Source organism: Lepisma saccharinum, chromosome 4 (genome assembly GCF_977018435.1).
Source record: "Lepisma saccharinum chromosome 4, izLepSacc3.1, whole genome shotgun sequence".
Lineage (NCBI taxonomy): Eukaryota > Metazoa > Arthropoda > Insecta > Zygentoma > Lepismatidae > Lepisma > Lepisma saccharinum.
This window is the reverse complement of record NC_139232.1, coordinates 96,953,573-96,978,587: the sequence shown is the minus strand read 5'-3', so window position 1 is coordinate 96,978,587 and position 25,015 is coordinate 96,953,573. Positions and strand designations below refer to the sequence as shown.

The 25,015-nt window shown below is 37.9% G+C and overlaps 1 protein-coding gene across 1 annotated transcript in view; it reads left to right on the top strand.

Moving 5' to 3' along the window:
- The window catches only part of dsb (scavenger receptor class B member debris buster), a 124,544-nt gene that overhangs the window by 54,388 nt on the left and 45,141 nt on the right, over positions 1-25,015 (top strand). The window contains exons 2-3 of the mRNA XM_083120927.1: positions 12,558-12,649; positions 19,350-19,510. Of these exons, the coding sequence (XP_082977053.1) occupies positions 12,558-12,649; positions 19,350-19,510 (253 nt within the window). The remainder of the gene's footprint in view (positions 1-12,557; positions 12,650-19,349; positions 19,511-25,015) is intronic.

The following is a 25,015-nucleotide window of genomic DNA, read 5'->3' as shown; positions in this document are numbered from 1 at the left end:
TTTGCAATGAACAGGATGCAGTGCAGCCAACACACACCAGAGAAAACACTTGTTATCGCTGTTCTGTATATTTAACACAGCCCTCTTGTGTTGAATGTTCGGTGGAAGAGGAACGTAGCTGGAAGCTCGAAGAGGCGAGAATCGGTTCACGTAAACAGTTAACGTGTGAGGACTTCCACATAGAGACCATCCCGACCCTTTAGCCTCGAAATCGTCATGTTTGCTAACCAGCTCGTTGGAAACTTTATAATAGAAGTTGTCCAAATTTTCGACGTCCGCCAAATAAAGAGTCTGGTTTTTTGTACGATGATAAAAAATACTCGTTGTGCCATCGACTTTCTTGTATTCGGAAAACAGAACAACGTATACTTTTATAGAGTTGTTTTCAAGTTTATCTTTTAAAATATTTAGTACGGATGTTTTCGTTTCATCCAAGAAACTAAGGATGTCACGACCTGGTTCTGACTTAATTGAAAAATCCTGGAGTTGGTCGTTAAATGCAGATCTAATTGGTTTGCCTTCATTAGATAATTTAATTTGCTTGGAAGTGGAAGCTTCCGTTTCTGAATTATCGATTTTCCTTTTCGATGTTGCTTGTCCGGTCGATGGTTTGCAAATTTTGAGATGTTTACTTAAATTTGTAATGCTAATCATCTTTCCGCATCGAGCACAAGGCTTAGAAGGCAAGGAACGATTAATTCTCGAACCTGTTTCGCTACATCTTGCCCTGTGTACCGATAAATTGTTCCTTGAGATTAGCTTCCCACAAGTAACACATTCAGTTTTATCATTTTTACGATTGAAACTGGTGGTGGATGCCATTGCTTTCTCCAAAATCACAGAAATCAAAAAGTCTAGTATATAGCGACACAATTTTCAGGTATGTTATTTTATATAGAATTTCTTGGAGTGATTACAAAACTCAAAAATTCAATCTACTGTAAATAGAATTTCAAGTATGTTATTTATATAGAATTTCTTGTGTGCGAATACAAAAACTCAAGAATTCAATCTACTGTAAATACAATTTTCAGGTATGTTATTTTATATAGAATTTCTTGGGGTAATTACAAAACTCAAAAAATAAATCTACTGTGAATATAATTTTCAGGTATGTTATTTTATATAGAATTTTCTCGGGGCGTTCAATATTGTCAACGGTATCATATTAGAGCACGTCGCCTGTCGCCTAAACACTACAGCTCACAGGTCGGTAAAATCTGACATGAAAGCAGATAATACGCCTATGCCTTATTTATATATAATTTTCACGGGGCGTTCAATATTGTCAACGGTATCATATTAGAGCGCGGCGCTTGTCGCCTAAACACTACAGCTCACAGGTCGGTAAAATCTGACATAAAAGCAGATAATACGTTTATGCCTTATTTATATATAATTTTCTCGGGGCATTCAACATTGTCAACGGTATCATATTTGAGCACGTCGCTTGTCGCCTAAACACAACAGCTCACAGGTCGGGAAAATCTGACATGAAAGTAGATAATACGTTTATGCCTTATTTATATATAATTTTCACGGGGGCGTTCAATATTGTCAACGGTATCATATTAGAGCACGTCGCTTGTCGCCTAAACACTACAGCTCACAGGTCGGGAAAATCTGACATGAAAGCAGATAATACGCTTATGCCTTATTTATATATAATTTTCACGGGGCGTTCAATATTGTCAACGGTATCATATTAGAGCGCGGCGCTTGTCGCCTAAACACTACAGCTCACAGGTCGGTAAAATCTGACATAAAAGCAGATAATACGTTTATGCCTTATTTATATATAATTTTCTCGGGGCATTCAACATTGTCAACGGTATCATATTTGAGCACGTCGCTTGTCGCCTAAACACAACAGCTCACAGGTCGGGAAAATCTGACATGAAAGTAGATAATACGTTTATGCCTTATTTATATATAATTTTCACGGGGGCGTTCAATATTGTCAACGGTATCATATTAGAGCACGTCGCTTGTCGCCTAAACACTACAGCTCACAGGTCGGGAAAATCTGACATGAAAGCAGATAATACGCTTATGCCTTATTTATATATAATTTTCTCGGGGCGTTCAATATTGTCAACGGTATCATATTAGAGCACGTCGCTTGTCGCCTAAACACTACAGCTCACAGGTCGGTAAAATCTGACATAAAAGCAGATAATACGTTTATGCCTTATTTATATATAATTTTCTCGGGGCATTCAACATTGTCAACGGTATCATATTAGAGCACGTCGCTTGTCACCTAAACACTACAGCTCACAGGTCGGGAAAATCTGACATGAAAGCAGATAATACGTTTATGCCTTATTTATATATAATTTTCACGGGGCGTTCAATATTGTCAACGGTATCATATTAGAGCACGTCGCTTGTCGCCTAAACACTACAGCTCACAGGTCGGTAAAATCTGACATAAAAGCAGATAATACGCTTATGCCTTATTTATATATAATTTTCACGGGGGCGTTCAATATTGTCAACGGTATAATATTAGAGCACGTCGCTTGTCGCCTAAACACTACAGCTCACAGGTCGGGAAAATCTGACATGAAAGCAGATAATACGTTTATGCCTTATTTATATATAATTTTCTCGGGGGCGTTCAATATTGTCAACGGTATCATATTTGAGTGCGTTGCTTGTCGTCTAAACACTACAGCTCACAGGTCGGTAAAATCTGACATGAAAGCAGATAATGCGCTTATGCCTTATTTATATATAATTTTCACGGGGCGTTCAATATTGTCAACGGTATAATATTTGAGCGAGCCGCTTGTCGCCTAAACACTACAGCTCACAGGTCGGGAAAATCCGACATGAAAGCAGATAATACGCTTATGCCTTATTTATATATAATTTTCACGGGGCGTTCAATATTGTTAAGAGCGTTAGTTTTTGTAGAGCTCTCTTTTTCCATCTTTCCTCTATACAGTGAAGACACAATTAGCTAACCTAGCATACAACATACCTTCCTAATTAATATGGATATTGTCACACACTCCTCTTATTTTATACTGTTGTAAATAGAAAAGATTATGTACGGTAAATGTTTTGTACATTATAGAGAAAAAATGCAAAATATCCTCCAATTTTAATTCGATCCACCTCTGAATCGAATTTTTACATATTTCCACGCCGCCACATATTGTCCTATTTGCTTCTTTTACTTGCCTTGCTTAATTAACTCTCGCTAATTAGCATTTTTTTGGAAGAAGTCAACTAGAACAACATATGGCGGTATGAGAAATATGCAAATCAAAGAACATTTTAGCAATATATGGGCCCTAGCAATTAGCTTTCTCGACTAAGAGTACTCTTTCAAACGTCTTCTGCTGATCGTATTACTAAACGAGGACGTTTAAAATTTTTGGGTGTTGAAAAAGTTTGACGCTACTTTTTTATTTCTATTGTTTGCTAATAGATGGCGCTAATAGTACCCCCTCCCCTCCCCTCTCCCCTCTTCTCCTCTGCTGTATGGCAAATAGCACAAACATAGAAATCAAGATTTTGGAGAGCAAAACATAAAATTTGCATGCATCTGATGTCGAACCAGGAACTTTTATCTTTCGGGGAGTCAACATTATTTCTTACTCAGTCGTCATATAACATGAACGCACGCAAAGATTCACATGTGCTTTTATTATTTTGTGTTCGGTAAGTACAAGTATATTCTTACATAAATTATTGTTTAATTTAATAAATTGTAAAACTCGGAGCCTGCTAAACTAACACTCCTTCTGTATTTCATTAAACTATTGAAAGCGAATGTTGCGTGCACGCGGAAATAGCACAGAAAAAAAAACCGGATGGAAGCAATTTAAAATCACTGGGGCAAGGTCAGTATTACGAGAGCGTAAAAAACACGTGCTTCCATTCAACTTCGAAAAATAAGAATGAATATGTGCATACAGAACACATATGCTTTCTTTTCACAGTTGTAAAATCATATAAATTGTGCATGAAGTAAGTTACGAGAAGGCACTCTCAATTAGGTACAAGTATTGTACAATTAGGTACAAATTGTTGTACAATTATTTCCCCCAGTTGCCCAGTTGGAGTTGGGGGCATAACACTGGTATTATTTGTAATCACAGTGCTTACTCATGTATTTTGTTTAATATTTTATTTCAAATTCACTGTCAGAAACTAGTGTTGCCAGTTTCTGCATGTAGGTTTACCTACTCTGTTGGTTGTCACTGTCAAGTTTTTAGTATTCGTACAGCATAAAAAGCTATAACTCCCCCCCCTCAAAAATATATACATTGTATACGCCAAGATGCGCAATAGCCTGGCAACACATCATGAAAAAACATGCCAAGAAGACCCAGTGGGTTTATAAGTCAGTGCTACCAATTCCTATTTGTAGGTTAGCTTAGCCAGTGAAAGATCATATAGTAGAATTTTTGTAGAGTGGGTGTTTGCGAGTTCCACGATGCCTTGCCCGAGGATACCCTATGCAGTGTCATCCTGATTGGAGAGAAGTCCTTCGCCTACGACGTGAAGAACGAGAGGGTCACAGAGCAGTTTTAAATTCATAAAAAATTGCCACATACTAAAAATCAACATCCAACACATTTTAGGTTATATAAAATTTGTGAAAACCTTATAATACTGAAATATTAAAACAAACGGAGTCCCCCTTGTAGGTTAGTTCGGTGCGTAAATAAAAAAAATGATAGGTTAAGTTATATCACTTAGGATCGTAAGAAAATTAAAAAAATCGTAAAAAAAAAGATAGGTTAAGTTATATCACGTAACATCGTGATATACCTACCAAGTACGAGTGGGGGAAAAATGAGTGCAGTGAAAATTTGTACTAAAACATCGCTAAACGCTATAACATCGACAAAAAATTGTCAAAATATGTCAAAAACTTATATTCGATTGATGAAAAAAATACCTACAAAATATGATCCTCAAATAATAACGTTCAAACAGTACCTAAATAAAAAAAATGATAGGTTAAGTTATATCACTTAGGATCGTAAAAAAATTAAATAATCGTAAAAAAAGGATAGGTTAAGTTGTATCACGTAACATCATGATATACCTACCAAGTACGAGTGGGGGAAAAATGAGTATAGTGAAAATTTGTACTAAAACATCGCTAAACGCTAAAACATCGACAAAAAATTGTCAAAATATGTCAAAAAGTGATATTCAATTGGTAAAAAAAGACCATACCTACTAAGTACTATTTTGAAACAACCAATATACACTACTTGTTCTCTCGTTCTCAGATATTATTATCTTCTTATTTTAACCTTCATGTTAATATTTCTTGCATAATTCGTGCGGTGAATATAGGATAAGGGCATATTTTTCGGTTCCCTCCAGAGGCATGGAGAATTAAGTAGTCCAGCCACAGAGTTGTTTGGAACCATTTCATCACAAAATAATCTTGGCTGCGAAGTTGCAACATATTGCTTGCATCACCATAATTATCTTGCTGGCAAGATTCTTTTTAATCCTTTCACCTGATACTATTAGAGCCAAGGATTTTTTTTTCTTTTTTGAAGACGCTACACAAGTTAGCCTCCGTATTCCTTCTAACAGTCTCTGTGTTGCATATTCCAGTATATATTTGGCCTGTACAAATTTTTTGTTGCCTTACGAACGTTGAAGCTTGTATCAAATATACTGTATCAAAAAATAAACCTTTGAAAAAAGTTTAATTCATCTTTATGCTGCGATAGGCTAATCGAAACAGAACCTGGAAATAAAATGGAATAAATTGGAACCACTGTATCTCCACCGTAAAACAACCCCAGAAACCCTTGACCGTAAAGCGAGAAGATTTTACAATACTATTTAAACGTGGACATAAAATAAACATACGTTACTCAGTCGGTTCACAGGTACGATATAAAGTTAATAGAATATTTCGAAGATAATTGGTTCAAGTCAAGTCATTAGTTTTAGAATTTCCTGTCTGCTTACAAAGTTTCTCCTTATACGTTTCTGCCAGTATATCATTAGCATAACATACCTCCGTGGTGGAGTGGTTAGCACAGCTTGCTGCGACGCCGTAGGTCCCTATTTCCAATAATGCCATTGGTGTTCTTTGTGAGTGTCCCTTCATCAATTTAATCATATCGGCACCCATCCTCAACGTTGCGTTTAGCCAAAAGTGGCAAAAAAGCGACGATAGATACCAATAATCAAATCAAGTCACATTAACATTGTTGTTCCCAAAAATAATCGTAATGGATTTTTTCCTACTTGCTGCATCAGCAGTAAACCACACAAGCTCAGTGGCTATTCAAATCACGTGCTCATTATTACGTCATTGTTTTAAGAGGCAAAGAAACAAAGGCTTGATAGTTAACGTAGATGGATTGATAGGAATAAGCATCTATTCAGATTTAACATTGTCTTGGTAAACTTAAGTTATCTTTCATAGCTACTACGGTTGTAGCAAAACAGGTAAATCCATAACGTTCCATTGTTTTTCAGACTGCTATCCCTACACAGTAAAGAACACTGCAAGTGTCCCGTAAGTCTGGTTCCATAATAGTTTTCATGCTTACAGTGTGCCGACATTACCTTAACGCACTTTCTCGTATATTGAACTGTACGCAAAGGATAAACGAAATGGTCTGCAAGGAACCCAGATCTCACTCCAATTGATTTGGTTTTGTTGGGCCACCTAAAAGCATAAGGTCAAAATTTAGAGTATTCTCCTTAAAGAACGTACTATGAAAGCGTGTCAAGAAATTTCTACAACTGCTATCCACATGTTGCAGGAGGGGAGACTTCATCTTCAACTGTGTGTGTGATTCAATGGCACTTTAAACAACCTCTGTAATTCTACATGGTTTTCTCCAGACTTATGAGACACCCTGTACCTACATTCGACCTTCAATGTAACAATGAACAGATCTTCACAATTTGTCGCACAATGGTCTTGCTGGTAGGCAATTGCATATTTCAGGTTGCTGCACTTTCGCCTGCAGTAAATGAGCGGAAACTGAGAAAGCTGTGGGAACAGCCTAACCTTGAAGTCGGAGCAGGCGGTCGCTGAAACACATGACCGTTGGGCGGGGAGGGAAAATTAATATTCCAAAAGTTAGTCACCGTAACCTACTTCTTGCAGACAGATTTTAAGGCGAAAGACTTGAATAGCCATTCGAGTTGCAGATGACCAATCGGCATACGGCACGGGAACGCGTGGGTTAGCCGCAGGACGTTGCATAATATGCAAAGAATGCTGTCTTTGGTGGTTAAGAGATTCGAAGAAATCTGAAGAAAATAGTGTCAACCACAAACATTGTAACATGTAGCATAGAAACTGAGAGAGTGCAAGTCCAGTTATGTGCGTGGCATTCATACAACCGCAAAGATTCTAAAGTGGACGAAGATGGATGTTGGCTTACTTTAATAAGACATGCGTCATTTCCTAACTGAATCCATTATCTTGGGAACGAGTTTCTTTCTGTGTTCTATATATATTATAAGGTGTGATCAAAAAGTATCTGTACTGAACCTACAGGATCACATACTCAAAACATGAAAAAGAAATTGATAAATCTAAATCGTACGCACTTTCTGAATCTGAATTTTGCAAGCCAAAGGCTTCTAGATTCCTCTGCTGCATGCACAAGAATTTAAAAATATTCCAAATGTAAACACTGCGCTTTGAATAATACAAAAATTGAAATATCTTGACTTTCGTACTAGCTGTTCAGTCTCTGCCTCAATACAGAATTACAAAATGGTCACTGCAGTCTGTCATTGTGTTTGAGTTTTAAGTCCACTTTATGCACACATAGATTAATCGGGACTGGAGCTACAGTTTAAATTGAGATCCGAACCACTATGTGCCTCCACCGGGACCTCTTGATTACAAGCGTTAGCAGCAAGTCATCGGGAAGACTCCCACAACGAAATTGACATTCCAATGTATCAGCCGTAGCTTTTAGTATTCCAGTGTATAAAATATATATTAAAACACAAAATACTTTATTGCCAGACAGTGTACAAGCTCTACTTTTCAACATCCCCGGTGTGGAGAGCGAGCAACTCTTGCAAATAAAAACAACACTATTGATATTTTTGATATGAGTTTATACAAACTTTAAAACAACATGACTGAAACAATACAGTGAATATACTGTAATTATATTATGCAATTAGAACACCATTATTGAGCTCGGAATGCTGGGCTCGATAAATAAAATTTCCATATTTTCGATGGTGAATTGGTGGTGGAACAATTTCACAATGCGAGACCGAATTCCACAAGAGGATTGCAGCACAAATTTTAAAGAAAAAGAAGTTCACATTTCACCTTTTGTATCACCCTGTGTACACTATCCCTACGAGTGTTGGGATGGTAACTTTCATAAAACCTTCTCTATCACTTTCAATACGTAGCCTTACGAAATCACATCCTTTGGTCCACTCCTATTACTACCTGCTAAGTCTACGCAGAAAAAAAAAATTGCGTAACTGAAACATTTAATTTACGGACAGAAGTTGTGTAAGGTTAGTTATCGTCCAAGCTCCACGTCATGTGTTTTGTGCTTCGAGGTCAGCCGCGGAGGAAATTTTGTAAGGACAGCTCTTGAGGACGCGGAGTGACATAATTACAATATAGTAGGAAGCGGAAAGGTTTCCTGACCCTGACAACCGTGGTGAGAACATTGGAAATAATTCGGAAGTGCCTTTATGCTATACTAGTTCCCCTTTCCTTCGTTCAAAGACCGGGAGCTTAATTTGCATGTCGTCATTGAGATTTATAGCCGCAGTTAAAGTGGACAAACAGCCATGTTTCGCGCAAAAAAGAGGCAAATTGCAAGGATTCAATCCTGAAATGCCTTACTTGAAGAAACGGTTATGTTACTGAGTAACTGCCATTGTAAAGAAGTTAGTTTTGTAATGTAATTTATGTTTACTTCATTATTGCCCTTTTAAATAGTTTTATGACTTAGATAAGTGTAATATATATATATATGAATCGAAAATAATAGTCTAGCATTCTTCAAAAAAGTACTCTTTGTTCTTATCTTAAAGGTTCAGTAATGTACCCCTAACTTTCGTGCCAGTAATGTACAACATATGATTAAGTGCGAAGGGAAGCCTTTCGTGTAGGGTTAAGTGCAAAGGGAAGCCCTTCGTGCAGGGTTAGGTGCGAAGGAAAGCCCTTCGTGTAGGGTTAGGTGCGAAGGAAAGCCCTTCGTGTAGGGTTAGGTGCGAAGGGAAGCCCTTCGTGTAGGGTTAAGTACGAAGGGAAGCCCTTCGTGTAGGGTTATGTGCTAAAGGAAGCCCTTCGTGCATAGTTAAGTGCTAAAGGAAGCCCTTCGTACAGGGTTAAGGGCTAAATGAAGCCATTCGTGCAGGATTGGCTGCAAAAGGTAGCTCTCCGTGCAGGATTGGCTGCAAAAGGTAGCTCTCCGTGTGGAATTGGCTGCAAAAGGTAGCTCTCCGTGCTGAATTGGCTGCAAAAGGTAGCTCTCCGTGCTGAATTGGCTGCAAAAGGTAGCTCTCCGTGCAGGATTGGCTGCAAAAGGTAGCTTTCCGTGCGGGATTGGGTGCAAAAGGTAGCTCTCCGTGCAGGATTGGCTGCAAAAGGTAGCTCTCCGCACAGGATTGGGTGCAAAAAGTAGCTCTCCGTGCGGGATTGGCTGCAAAAGGTAGCTTTCCGTGCAGGATCGGGTGCGAGAAGTAGATCTCCGAGCAGGATCGGGTGCGAAAGGTAGATCTCTGTGCAGGATCCAGTGACGAACACGCAACTTGATCCAGTGCAGAAGAAACAACCGACAAGAACGTTCATGTGAAACTAGAAACTCACAAAATAACCTGGTCGCTGTTTCGATCTAATAAAAGCCATATCCAAGTAGGATAAAACATGCTGACTTGTGTAACTGACCTCCTCTGCCTGGGTAAACAAGCAGCTATCAAAAAGCCGCCATTGGGACAGTGCCCTCAAGCGCCATCCATCCTTTGGCTTTTTCAACTTGATATGTACAAGTTGTTATTCTGTTTACTAAAAGGCCACGCGGCTCCCGGTTTCTGAATGGGGCATATTTTGCGACTTGAAGTGTAACTTTCTATTTGCAGTTTACAAGTGTCAATTTACATTGCAAATGAAGGTAGCTGTGTTATCTGCACACACAACACATGGTGCAGCTGATTATCTAACTAGGATGGTTTCTCTTGCAAAGAGATTTTTACGTCTCCGTAAATTTCTGCCACAGCTCTGCTTGCTCTCTGGTATTTCTGTGTGCCTAGGCTATTTGCCGTTAAATGTTTATACAGCTCCTGAATGAAAGCTGTATTTTATTCGGCCTGAAATTCACGTTGCGGTATATACGAGATAGACTCTTTCTTCCGCTTCATGCCGACCTCTGCAGCGGAGTAGTTAACACAGGGTGCCAGGTTTCGAATTCCGGCCTGAGCGTGGGTGCTCTATGTGAGTATCCCTTCATCAGTTTCACCAAATTGTCGCGATTATCCAAAAGTGGCAGAAAATGAAGCTAAATAAGAAAAATTAAATCAAACAACCCGCTTGGTCATCGATCCGGCTTTTATAGATAGGAAGCAAGAGAGGGGGGGGGGGAAGAAGAGTAAAAGAGAAAGGGGAGAGAAAGTGAGTGAGGGTGGTAGTAGCCACTTATCCTTATCAGGAACACCCTCAAGTATGTACAAGAGACTAAATGAGCCCCAAAGCTGCTTACACAATCATATCGAAATAAATTCTGCTTCAACCCTTGGAACCGAACACAGGTCTCCCACTTATCAGCGAGGAGTTCTACAGACTGAATAACCGCTGCTCACTATTTCTTTTATCATCATCATTATAAGGATGTCTCAACACGGTATATCTGAGAAAAAAAACTACATTTGGTTTCATGCTTCTTTTTTGTCTAATAAGTCGCAGAGAGTTACAACTCTCTCATTGTACAGAAACAAATCTCTTAGATCTGACTCAAACCCGAATCCCTTATTCCTATCCACATGTTCTCGACGACAGGTTCCTGGAATTAGTATTCGATGCACCGGAGTTCAAGAAAGGTCATTCGTTCCCTCAGGGGAGCAGACGTTGGCTGGATCTTCAAGAGAGATATTCGTTCGAAAGTATGAAGGGTAGAAATCTGCTTTCTCGTGGGGCCTAGGGATGAGTGAAGTCACCTTTCACATTGAGGCGCATTTCGCAGGGACCATCCAACACATTGGTGTGGTTCGACCTTTGGTTCGTGTTGGGAAAGACTTTTTCTAAAATATGTCTCCTTTCGGAAAACCGCTACGATTATCCAAAATCTGAAAAAATAAATTCCTTCTAAAGCATTCGATTGAATTTTAATGGCTTTTTCCTTTACCTGTTTTCTATCACGGATACATAGACAAAAGCAAAGTTAAATTACACGAAGATTCATTCGAATGATTCATAATTGATTGATTTAGTTTATTTTAGTTTCCTTTTCTGCCACTTTTGGCTAATTGCGACGATGAGGATGAATGATGATAAGATGAGATGGATGAAGGGACAAACACAAACACACCAGGACAGCACACAACACGAACCACACGGAGGATTATACTGGCTGTGAGTACAGACGCCAGAGGCTCACTAGTCTGCAACATGCAATCCAGGGTGTACTACGTGGGAAGAAGGTTGACATTTGAGTGTCTTCAGAAAGGATCATCCCTTACATCCCGAATGATCCAGAAGGATTTGAATTTGGAATATCGTAGCGGTTTCACGAAAGGAGAGAAATTGTCGAAAAACTCTTTCTCGACTTTTCCCTGCTGGGTATTTTCACACTATGCATTACAAGAGAATTGTGTGTTTGTGTACACGCACACGCAGAGCTTTTTTTTCTGGGAAGAAAGCTTCCGATATTCAAGTCGGTTGGTTATCGTTAATGTGTTAATCATAAGAACCACTCAAATTGTTGTGGTGTGTTCATAAATGATCGTGCATCCATGTAGTTATACACACACACGTTCTTTCGTTGAATAAAATGGTTATTCTCACTCATAAAAAGTACCGATACTGAGCACCGTTGCGTACTGTCAGGAAAAAGTTCTGTGTGTACGCGCATTGACAGATTGGTATTTTCGAGGAACTGTGTTGGAATACGCGGGGGAAACCATGTCGACTCTAGGGAAATTTTCTCGTGTCTCCGGGAAAATTTCATCCAAAATCCAGCAAAAAATAAAAAATAATGGCCTGGTATAATCTTGAGGAAATTCTGGAAAGTTGAGAGTGGAAAAATTTCAGTCAATGTGTGAAAAGTGTGTGAATTAGTTCCTATCAAGCTCTCCAGGCGGCAGCACTAATGCAAAAGTGTGTAAGATCTGCCAGAAATGTGTAAGCCTATTAAAAAATCCCAACTATTAATTTGACTCACAGATTGCCAGAAAACTAGGTAGATCGCAAAATAAGAGGATTCCCGAAATAAAGTACCCTCAGAATCCTCGGTTTTAAGTATGTGTGCGTGTATAACTTTGTAGAAAATGCTATTATATGACTGTCAAGCTGTTTTCCAATCAATTAAAATAACTAATAAAATATTTTTTATTTCTTGCAGGGAGATTAGCTGTCATAGTGTTCGGTCTTTTCACGCTGGTCATGGGAATTATATTGTCGTCAATACCATGGGTCGATTATATCATAGCCAAAGTAAGTAATATTCTTCACTTTATATAAAAATAACATTTATTTTTTTAAAATAATTATTTAGTGGAGTAAGCTTTATGTTGCAAAGATATTTCTTCAGCTTCTTCCCCTCTACATCATTAGGCTGTACCCACTTTCTCACGACCTTGTGCCAGTCTTTCAACCTGAGGAATTACCTTCACCTTTTTTCCTAACAACTTTTGCTACCATTCTAATTACAGACTTCTTCCTGTTCCTTCCGGGCTTGCCTACATCGCTAGTTTCGATTCTTCCTTCCAGCATCTTTGACACATACCCATACAAATTTCCCCGCCATCGCATCCATTATTAATTTATGCACACACACACAATATACTGCATATGAGGTCTAAGGGATTGCCTGAAGACTAGTCATGATGATTAGGATTCATTTATTACGTCTTGTTTATCATGGCGAAGTTAAGGTTTTGTAGCCTTTTCTATCACATAACCATGGTTACATCGAAATTTAAGCATATGAAAATTAGAAATAACATTCAAAGCATTACATAAAAAGGGAAATTGCAACGTCCTCCAGTTGGACACCAGTCGTCACAAACTTAGTCCGCAGCTACTTTTGTCGGGAACATGAGACTCTTTTATCACTCCTCAAGGCTTGCTGAGAAAGAAAACACAACATGGTTTTCAAAGTTAACCGCAGTTTTATGATCACTTATATTTCATAATCACATAGACTTCCTACTGTATGTGGACCTACAAGCAATGTACTCGATTTACTTACGTTTCTTTGCTTTTCTGAAGCGACGTAAAGAACAATTCTATAACATATCAAATCACAACCACTAAACACAAATGCATCTAGAATTAACGTTGGACAAGACAAACGTAAATACACGAAAGTTTCTGTACTTAATTATTATTTCCGAGTATAGCTAGAATGAAGCGAAAATAAATACCAATTACACTATTCGGGCATTCCATTAACCGTTAACACGTTTCTGTTGATTTCTCACCTTCACCTGAGTCTGTCGTCAGGTGAAAAACATTCAGGTGGGTTCACTTCCTCTGCTGAGATGAGAAAGTGACGTCAACACGAACAGATTATGACGTATTTCTAAACAGATACACAAGTTCCAACCACAACTGTATCAATCTAACTATAGTTGTCTGTGACAGCTTGCACATTATTTGAAGTAACAAACATTTTAAAAATCTTAACTTCTTACAAATATAAAACATTAAACGCTCAGGTCCGTTACAAAATATTGAAAAGAAAAAAAGAAAAATATAAAATTACAAACAAAAATTACAAAAAAATGCATACGGGAATACAACAAAAACACTAACTAAACTAACTAACTCTCTAGCCTTCTTAAACCCGAAGGTTCATGGCTGCAGCAACACAGGCCTTCCATCTGTCCCTATCTTGAGCAAGATCTATATACTCTTTTCCATCCCTACCGATTTCCTTTAGGTCCATCTCAACGTTGTCCCTCCATCTTCGTCTTGGCCTTCCTACAGGTCTCTTACCATCTGGTTTCCCAACAAGAATCCTGTAAACTCCTCTTTCCTCTCCCATTCGTGCCACATGGCCTGCCCACCTAAGTCTTCTTGATTTAATTATTCTAATAATATCTGGACATGAATACAAATTATGTAGTTCTAAATTATGTAACCTTCTCCACTCACCTGTCTCCTCATCCCTTTTAGGTCCAAATATTTTCCTAAGAATCTTATTTTCAAATACTCTCAATTTATGTTCCTCTTTTAATGTAAGGGACCAAGTTTCACACCCGTATAATACTACAGGCAAAATTACTGTTTTGTATATTTTAACTTTTAGTTTCTTAGATATTAAACGAGAAGACAAAAGTTTATGAAGAGAGAAGTAACATGCATTTCCTGAATTAAGCCTACTTTTTATTTCCTCTTTAATATAATTTTCATTTGTTAATATTACTCCTAAGTATTTGAATTTGGAAACTGGTTCAAACGAGTTGTTATCAATAATTAGATTTTGATTATTACCTAACACTTGGTTTCGGCCTGTAAGCATATATTTAGTTTTCTCTTTGTTAACTTCCAAACCTATCTCTTTAGCAGTTTTGAAAAATATTTTAGCATTATTCTTAATCGTATTTATATCATCCCCCAGTAAGTCTACATCATCTGCATATGCTAACAACTGAGTCACACCATTTAATTTTAGTCCTTCTTTAGTTTCTTTTACCTTCCGAACAGCATATTCTAAGGCAAAATTAAAGAGCAATGGAGATAATGCATCTCCTTGTTTTAACCCATCATGAATTATAAATTTGTCAGACATATTATTACCCACACGAATTTTACTTTCTGTTTCACTGGTGCATATTTTTATCATACTAACAAGCTTCTTAGGTATTCCAAACTCTACTAATATATTATATAATTTATCTCTTTTGACCGAATCATATGCTTTTTTGAAATCAATGAATAGCTGATGGACATTTTGATTATATTCCCACTTTTTTTCAAGTGTCTGTCTGATGTGAAAAATTTGATCTGTAGTTGATCTGTTACGTTTAAATCCACATTGATAATCACCTATAATTTCATTAGCATATGGGGTTAGTCTTGTTAAAAGAATGTTAGACAATATTTTGTATGTTGTTGAGAGTAGAGAAATTCCACGGTAATTATTGCAGTTCATTTTATCACCTTTTTTAAACACAGGAACAATTATGGATTCTTTCCACTGTTGAGGGATTTCTTCTTTATTCCATATTAAACAAATTAATTTATGAATTTGACATATTAATGAATTTCCACCATATTTAATTAACTCAGCTGGTATTAAATCAATGCCAGGTGCTTTGTTATTCTTAAGCCTTTTAATAGCATCTTTAACTTCAGTCAAGTTAGGTTCTGGAACTAAAGGTTCTGCTGTGTGTACTTCATTCACTTCTGATTTATCTCCTACATGAACATTTAAAAGGTCATTAAAGTAGTTCTTCCATCTATTTAGAATATCGCTTGGGTCAGCTAGAAAATCACCGTCTTTATCTTTTATCAAGTTTACTTTAGGTTGCCACCCCTTTCTAAACTCATTTACACCTTTATATAAATCTCTGATATTTTTATTTTTGCTGTTTGTTTCAATTTCGTTAATTTTGCTTTTCAAGTAATCTCTTTTTTTACTTCTAAACGTGCGGTTAACTTCTCGCTTTATTGTATTATAATTGCTTAGATTTGTATCATCCGAGTTATTTAACCACCTAAGTCTAGCCTGATTTCTTATTTCTATTAGATTATGACATTCATTATCAAACCATGGCTTACTTTTTCTTGGTTTATGGTATTCTATAGTTTCTTTAGCTGCTGATTCTATTGCATTACGTATGTGCTCCCAATTCTTATTTACGTCTGTTTCATTTATATTTTCATCATCATTTAAATCCTGCAAAACATCAAATCTATTTGACAGTTTAATTTGGTAATCTTTCTTAATTCTTTCATCAGCAAACTTTCCTGTATCAAATTTTATAACTTTTAGATTTTGTTGCTTATGATTTATCACTGAGAGTCTTTCTCTTAATTTAGCAATTACTAAATAATGGTCACTGGCACAGTCAGCACCTCTATGTGTACGAACGTCAATTATACTAGTATGCCTTCTCTTATCAATGAGAATATGATCTATCTGATTATGAGTTTTACCATCTGGAGACGACCAGGTATATTTATGGATATCTTTATGTTTAAAAGTGGTACTTTTCACAATTAAATTCTTTGAGGTTGCAAAAGTAATCAATCTTATACCATTATCATTACTTAATTCATGAAGACTTTCTTTACCAATCGTGGGTTTAAATGTCTCTTCTTTGCCAATCTGTGCATTACAGTCACCTAACAGAATTTTCATATCATACTGAGAAAATTTATCAAAGACCTGTTCTAACTCTGTATAAAAATCATCTTTAGTATTATCATCTTTATCTTCCGTTGGTGCATGTATGTTTATTAAAATAATTTTACACCACCTACCCTGTAAAACTGCATATGATATCCTATCATTAATAAATTCTATTGTTTTAAGAGCCGAGATAATTCTATTATTTATGAAAAAGCCTGTTCCAAAATTATGATTTTCAGTACCACCATAGAAAAAAGTATAATTTTTAGTTTTACAATTCCCTTCTCCTGGCCACCTAACTTCCTGGACAGCTACTACATCTAATTTATACTTCACTATCTCATTAACTGTACACTGAAATGCCCCAGGCCGGTAAAGGCTCAGAACATTCCAGGTGCCTAATTTAATATCCTTATTCCTAACGTAGATCTTATCCTTAGTCCAGGGACCTCCCAAAGTAGTCCCCACCCGGAGATCCGAACGGGGGACTATTTTACCTCCGGAATATTTTACCTTGGGAACATCCATGGCCTTATATTTCTGTTTCTTGACATGTCTTTTTACAGTGCAGAGTTGTCAGCTCTACGCCTAACCCCCGATATGAATGGAGGAACTACTACACAAGACAAACACAAACATATTAGACAGCACAATTACTACACAAGACGAACACAAACACATTAGACAGCACAACTACTACACAAGACACACACAAACACATCACAACTACTACACAAGACACACACAAACACATCACAACTATAACACAATATAAACACACACACCACAACTACTACACAATAAAAAAAAAAAACAAACAAACAAACAAACAAACACACACACACACACACACACACACACACACACACACACACACACACACTCTCACTCACTCACTCACTCACTCTCTCTCTCTCTCTCACACACACACACACACACACTCACTCACTCACTCACTCACACTCACTCACTCACTCACTCTAACACACACACACACACACACACACACTCACTCACTCACTCTCTAACACACACACACATACACACACTCGTGGAAGTGATCGATTTGCAATACCGGGACGGCGCCACTCGTGGAAATGAGCAATTTGCAATGTCGAAACGGCGACAAGATGCCACTCGTGGAACTGAAATTTGGCGCTAGTTTGGGGAGGGCTAGTTCGCAATTTTTTTTTTTTTTTTTTTTTTTTTTTTTTAACATACAGGGTTAGCAGCGGTGGAACTGAAGCCCACAGGCCCTGTGTTTTGAAATAGCCATTCGCTTCGGCTTCCCGCGAGAAGGAAACCCGGTCGTTAGAAGAGTGCGATGGAGAACGGTCAGTGGCGTACGCAAACCAGTCTTTAAGTTCTTTAAAAAATAAACTTAAATTCAGGTTTAGAAGTTTGAATAGTTTACGTCACAGCGCAAATAATAATAGTAACTTTATAATAAGTCAAGTGTGTCTAGGCGTCCGACATTGGGGCTCCAGATTTCATTCTGCATAAGGGATTCTATTGAGTAGCGGGGGTTGGAATTTTTTCGTTACCACCAGGCATGGATTTATATACGGTACGTGAAAGTCCAGCACTAACAATATCCTGAGCCTCTCCCCCTCCCACGCATATGCAATTTCTTTGTAACTTGGATGATAAAATCAAATTAGTTTTCACTTAACAACAAAAACACACACACACTTTCTAGACAAATAATAATAATAACCCATGGCTCGACAGCCCTCGAAAGGTCCTTGGCCTATCTCCCGACTGCCAGTCTCTCTCCCACAATCCTACCTAGAGGTGTGGAGTTCTTCAACCGGTAATGGGGTAACGTGTGGTCAACACGTCGAACCCCCAGCCTCTATAGGAGATATACGCGACCGGGATACGCTCGTAGCTCCTACATTTCCTCACGATGGTGGGTTGCCACCGGCCCTATACACAGGCCGATAACCCAGAGACTGAACCCAAGTGGACTCGAACCCATGCTGTCCCGCAGTCGGAGCCCAAAGACCGCACGGCCACGGAAGAGGACCTAGACAAATAGTACCTACCCTTGATTCATGCGTAGATCTGGCAACATGACACTCGGTTGCCATGACAAACGGTGCTACCATCTGTTATCGAAACGTTACTGCTAAATTGCCTTCAGTTCCCACTTAAAACACATGATAGTGTTGTGATCGTGGAAATTGTCACATTGTGCTGTGAAATAACACTTTTTACAACGACAATGACAAAATAACATACGTATTTTGGGAAGGTGTTCTGATCGAGAACATATCAGCCTCCCTTGTGTGTGTATGTCTATAATGTTAGGAACCTGTATTAATAATTCTTAGGTATTCCTAATAATAAGTATGAGTTATTGTATATGCTAATATACTTATTAATCAAGATAAAATTGGGTTTGCTACAGCTTCCGCCTACCCATTGGTGACGCCTCTGACTACGTGACTGATAACGTGAAATTAATCTGCACCACTACCTAGAATTCGAAATGACCTTTGAGTTTTCAGAGCACTGACCTTAATTCACTGACCACAGACTCTATAGACAATAACTGAAGACAATTAATTATTGACTGATACATAGATTTCGATCATCACTATCAAAATGAGTATCTTTGTGCTAATGAATTTCTTCCTACGCAAGATTCCCTTGATTGCAATCAGTGAACACGTAGTCCAGAAACCAAGCCACCACCATTGTAGGCTGTAAGGAAGTTGCATAAATGTACTCATTGAGCATTTGTTTACTTATTGTGTGTGTTGTGCTTGCTCGGAACGTCTGTTTTGTGTGTTTCTAATTACTCGTTTATTCTCTTTTTTCCTCAAGAACCTGAGGCTCCTGAACGGTAGTTTGGCGTTTCAGTACTGGCAAAAACCTGGCGTCCTTCGACTCACGAAGGTGTATATATTCAACGTTACCAATCCGGAGGGTTTCCTCAACAATGGTGAGAAACCTAAAGTGACTGAAGTTGGTCCCTTTGTTTACAGGTAAGTGAACAATATCTCTTGACTCCTACACACACAAGTAAAGTGTGGGATAATTCTTTTGCATAGCCAACCTGGCCTTCAGAAGCGTACAAATTAGTTTTAACTAATGGGTCTCCTTCCTGTGCACTTCCTTAACTATTGTCGGATGTGTTGAATCTTTCTTAGGTACAGCAGCAATGAAAGGCTGGACAGTTTATTTAATAGTAGTGAAAAAGAAGGTGTGGATTCTCTAATTGAAGTGCATCGTTCAGTGGAAATAGTCGTGTTTTCATTTGATGAACTTAGTGCAGCAATTTCGAAGAATGCTTGTATCTACAGTAACTAGTGATGAGCGTTTTTTATTTTGTGTCTCAGGATAATTTTATTTATCTCAGTGCTTTTACCGCAATATTCATGTGAGATCAATGAATTCATCAATGATTAATTCATAATAACAAACATAATCAGAGAAAAAGTTGAAGTTTGTTGAAACCTATGGTCGATAGGCAACTGGACCAGAGTAGGTTCCAAACCATTGTGAAATGTCTGTCCACAGGGATTGAACCTGGACCCCTTGATTACATATGAGGAAATCATTTTTCCTGCACTTTTTCAGGATAAAGAACTGAAAGAGTCCAAACATGACCAAATCCTGTTTAATGAAGTCCCTCTATGGGTAACTTAATACAGTGATATATCAGAAGGATGGAGTTATACTTCACCTCGATTAAAGCTTTTCTAAATAAAATGTCCGATACCTGAAAAGAGGCAAAATTCAGCACTGACTACTAAGAAAGGAGCTCTACACCACTCCGTCGTAATGGTTATATCCTCTTCCTGGGCCCACTACCACCATGAGAGTGTATGTAGTGGAGATAGTAATTATCACCATGTACATCTTTAAAATTGTGCGCGTGATATAAATAAATCTGTATGCATGGACAAATTAACCTCACTCGCTAATTATTCACTGTGTGAATATCTTGCACGCGTCCATACATGCAAGTTTTTATCCCTTTTTTTCTTTCGTCGACGACCTTGAGTCTTGTGCGTTGTCTTCCACATGATTCTTGTTTCCTTCTTATATCGAAGCAGCCATTTTGGTTGAGAGTTCCATCCATTTATAAGTTTCCTTGCTTTCTCCAAGCCTAATAATTCATCTCAAGAAACACCCCTTTTCCATACTACACTGTTTCACCAGCATAAAGATGATGGTAATTCACAAGAAAATTTTGAAAAGGCGCCTTCAGCTAGCTTTCCCTCTCGCATATATCGTCGGTTATGCTAAGAACCGGTTGTAAAACGCGGCATGTGATATAAGTAATGCCTCTTGCATTCGGTTTCCACCTCAGTATATTGTAAGCACCCTATGTTACTTATGCGTGAGGTCCTTTGTGCATTACAAATCGGCTGCAATGGGAGTTACGCAACGCAACAGAAGTCTCTTGGTAGCGATTTGAGAGTCCGTTCGACAGTGTATCAAGATTTTGCAGCATTCGTAAATCGAAAATGAACAAGCAGTTACAGACTTAAGTATTCCATGTCTAATCACCGTACACCACTCTCTTGAATGTGAATGCGTCGACTTCATGCACAGATAGGCTAATTGGGACTGGGTCTACAGTGTAAAGTGGGATCATAACAACTATGCGCCTCCACCGAGGTTCGAACCCAATGCCTCTTGATTACAAGACGACAGCGGTATCACTACGCCATCGAGGAGGCTCTCTTGTTTGCTTCAAAAGACTATGGTTAAATAGTAAATATGTTGAAAACACAAGTGTCCGGCTATTGATATAAGATTGAATACAATAAATAATAATCGAATAATAATTATTATTATGCACTTATATTAATAACAGGCTGTTATATATTTTACTGCGAACTCGATTATCAAATTATTATATACACCGGATGAGTGAACACGGTACATATCATGTTTTATATTTTTACACGTATCATAGAGTTAATGTACTGAAGTGTTGTTCAACAGAAATCTTTGAAAGTTATGGGGAAATTTTATTCGTATAAAGTTTAATTGTGTCATTTCATAAAATCTCATTTTTGGAATTTTGAAAACATTAACATCTGACCTAGTAACTGCATTTTGCACTATTTTTTTCAAGATAAATGTTTTTCTTTTCTTGTTGGGAGGACTAATTAAGAGAAATATATATTATCTATCGACCCTCAAAATATGAAGTTTTATATTATTTTTTTTCAAATTTGAAATTATGCTAATTTCCAATGCCTCCGGCTGACTAAACCCCTTCACCCTCGCGACACCCGTAGTTATAAATAAAGTGTTTTGAATTATATTTCAACCTATAAAATTAGGTAGACCATTCCCTCTTTGCCATTACATCATTTTTTAAAGGGCAACAACAGTGCTTTTAGTTTGATGGAAGCAGAAGGTATTAATTTGAAACCTTCACCATGAAATTCGTTGTATTCAGAAGGAAAGTACGATGATCTCAACACGTGCAATCTTGATTACGAGACAGACCGAACTATTAAGCAGAGAAGAGAAAATGGAAAAGACCGTTGCCAAAGGACAGGAGTTTTTGTTCCTGTATTCCATTTCGAAAGCATCGCGGATGGCAGTGTGACGAGACGAAGCACTTACCCTGTAATTTCGATGTCGCCTCAAGATTGGCAGAGTTCATCAGGGATCGCGAGGCGGAGAAATTGGCTACGTCTTACTTTTGTCCATAGAACGGAATTTTGGCTCTGAATACTGCTGTACTGTACCAGGGCTTAGAATATCTCCGCGTCTCTTACCAATAACTTGGCTACTTGTTCTCCTGCACAGTGCTAGAGCTTAGGATATTTCTGCGCCTCTTGGAAATACTTTGCCTACTCGTGCTGCTGTACTGTGCTGAAGCTTAGGATATTTCCGCACCTCCTGGCAATATTTTGGCTACTTGTGCTGCTGTACTGTGCTAGGATTTAGGATATTTCTGCGTCTCTTGTAAATATTTTGGCTACACGTGTTGTCACGCTGTTGTAGAAGTTATAAATTTCTGTGCTTCTTGGGAAAGCTTGGAGTCTTGTTTCTGTGCGACGCTCGAGCGAAGAATATTGACATTTATCTTACAATAGTTTTATCTTCTTTTCTTGAAAGTTCCCAAACGTGAATTTTGTAGTATAATTAGGGAAGCCAGAAAATATATTGTGTGTTCACACATGCATATTCATCAACGAGCAATACATAATGAAAATATTAGAGCCTGGCATATGTAAACACAGTTTCTAAAATCACTGCTTGTCCGACAGTCTTCAAGTAGGAGACAGTCGGACAATCGCATCGGTTAATGCAAGGTACTCATTAACAATTTTCAAAGCCTTTATCTAAAGGTATTGGTTTTCTACGGACATATATTTCTATTCAGGATAGACAAAAAGGTTTTGAAACCATTTCAAGACTAACACGCAATACTCTGAAACAATATTGCGTACGTAGGAGGGAGAATGTTGTCGCTTGCACTGAAGTCCGGTAAAATACCAGGGCGTCAGATCAAATATTAAAGCAGAAGCTGTGTAAACAATTGCCCGCTTAGGGTACTTGGAACTGTTTATAAAGCTAAAGAGCACAGTTAACTTGAAAGTGAAAGCCATTCCTTAGGAGAAAAAGGAGAAGAAAAATGTGTCTGTCCCAAGGAATCTCCTCTGCCACCAACTGCCTCGAGGGATTTCGGAACTGGAATCTGGAGAGTCTGGATTGACCAACACTCTGTCCAATGGGCACGCTTGAACGATAAATACTTGTTGAAGGCCTCAGTGTGGAAAGGGGGGAGTTTATAGGTCAGTGTTTATCGTATTATTTAACCTACTGTCAGTTTTTCTCGGAGGCTGTCTTCTCAAATTGCGAAAATCATGAAATACCTCGTTTTTGACCGTGTAAGTGCTGCTGATGATTTCAAAAGTGAATCTGCACACAAGTGACGCAAAATATGTACATCGCCGGGTTTCAATTGTTGAACGAACCTGCAAATCTTCATGTAGAAGAGTTAGAAAAGAATGTCGGACAACATCCGTACAAAGAAAGTCCCGATATTTCACTGCAGACCCTATACAGGCACTGCTGGAATACCATCTTGACTTGCATCATTTCTAATTTGGTCATCCAAAATGATGAATTCATGGCGGACCCAGGGATTATATAAAGCCTTAATCCCCTGCTCTCCTCACAAAATTGATTCCAGTCAGTGTTTGACACGTCCTTTCCTCTTGTACAAATATTTATTGTTTATAATCACCTTTCTCGTTGTACAAATGTTCATTATTCCAGTCAATAGTTATTTCATATTTAGACCTATCACTGATAATGTCAGAATAATGACTGACCTGTATATACATATCTTGTATATCGAGCTTTGAGTTGTTTTTTTTTTTTTTTAAAAAAAAAAAAAGTGGTCAACTTGAATTGTAAGAAGCTGTTATTTCTTTGACTGAAATGGATTTTATGCACATAAGTATTTATTTTGCTAAGAAGTAAAATATACTTCTTTCTCTTAGTGAAACCTTGACCTTGATTATTGACCAACTAATGAACAGAGATATTATCATCCATATCCTGAGAGGCATCACGTGAATGCTACGAGTCTTCATGTGATCATTTTTATTGTGTTTGGTTTAAATCATGTTCTTTTGACAAAAAGAACCTGTCATCTTACATGACTGTAGTAGCGTGTTACGAAACTAGGGGTCCTAGGCTAAAATCCTGAGTAAGATGTAAATGTTTCACTTTGATTGTCCCATCATCCAACCTAAGGGCTGACGAAGACATTAAATAAGAAAAAATAATGTTACAAGTCACTGATATTATATGATGTTGACCATTGCTAATATTCTCCATTTCAGGGTGGTATTTGAAGGATGATGAGGGGACATTTCTCCCTCTGATTGTTACTTTTTGGCACTTGGAGTGGAATTATTTATATCGCTGCTTATAGAGAAGTTACTGAAATTCCCTTCTCCGAAAATATTTCAAATACTACATCACACTTGCCGACCTCCATGGTGGAGTGGTTAGCATAGCGCGCTACGACGCCAGGGTCATGGGTTCGAATCCCGGCCTCGGCATGGTTGTTCTTTATGAGTATCCTTCATTCATTATCATCCTCATCGTCACGATTAGTCAAAAGTGGAAGATAGGTGACGTAAAATAACCTAATTCTATCAAATACTACTCGTACACTGGTTAGTACCGACATACCATCTCGCTAGACTGTACAATTGACCCTTGTGTTTTACTGTTTGAAAGTAAAAAAATATATATTGTGCGTTAATAGTACGTATTTAACACTTCGAATTGTCACTGTGCATTTCTCAATTTGAAGTTAGATTTCTATTAAATAATAATAAAAAATACTACTACATTACTTGCCATAGCTGGTTTCCTTGAACCTAATCAATGTTGTAAACACACAGTATTGCCAGGTCGAACTTTGGTTTTCAACGTGAATATATATGCGAATTTCCACTAGGATTCAACTTTTTTAAAATCATGTTTTCATCGTATTT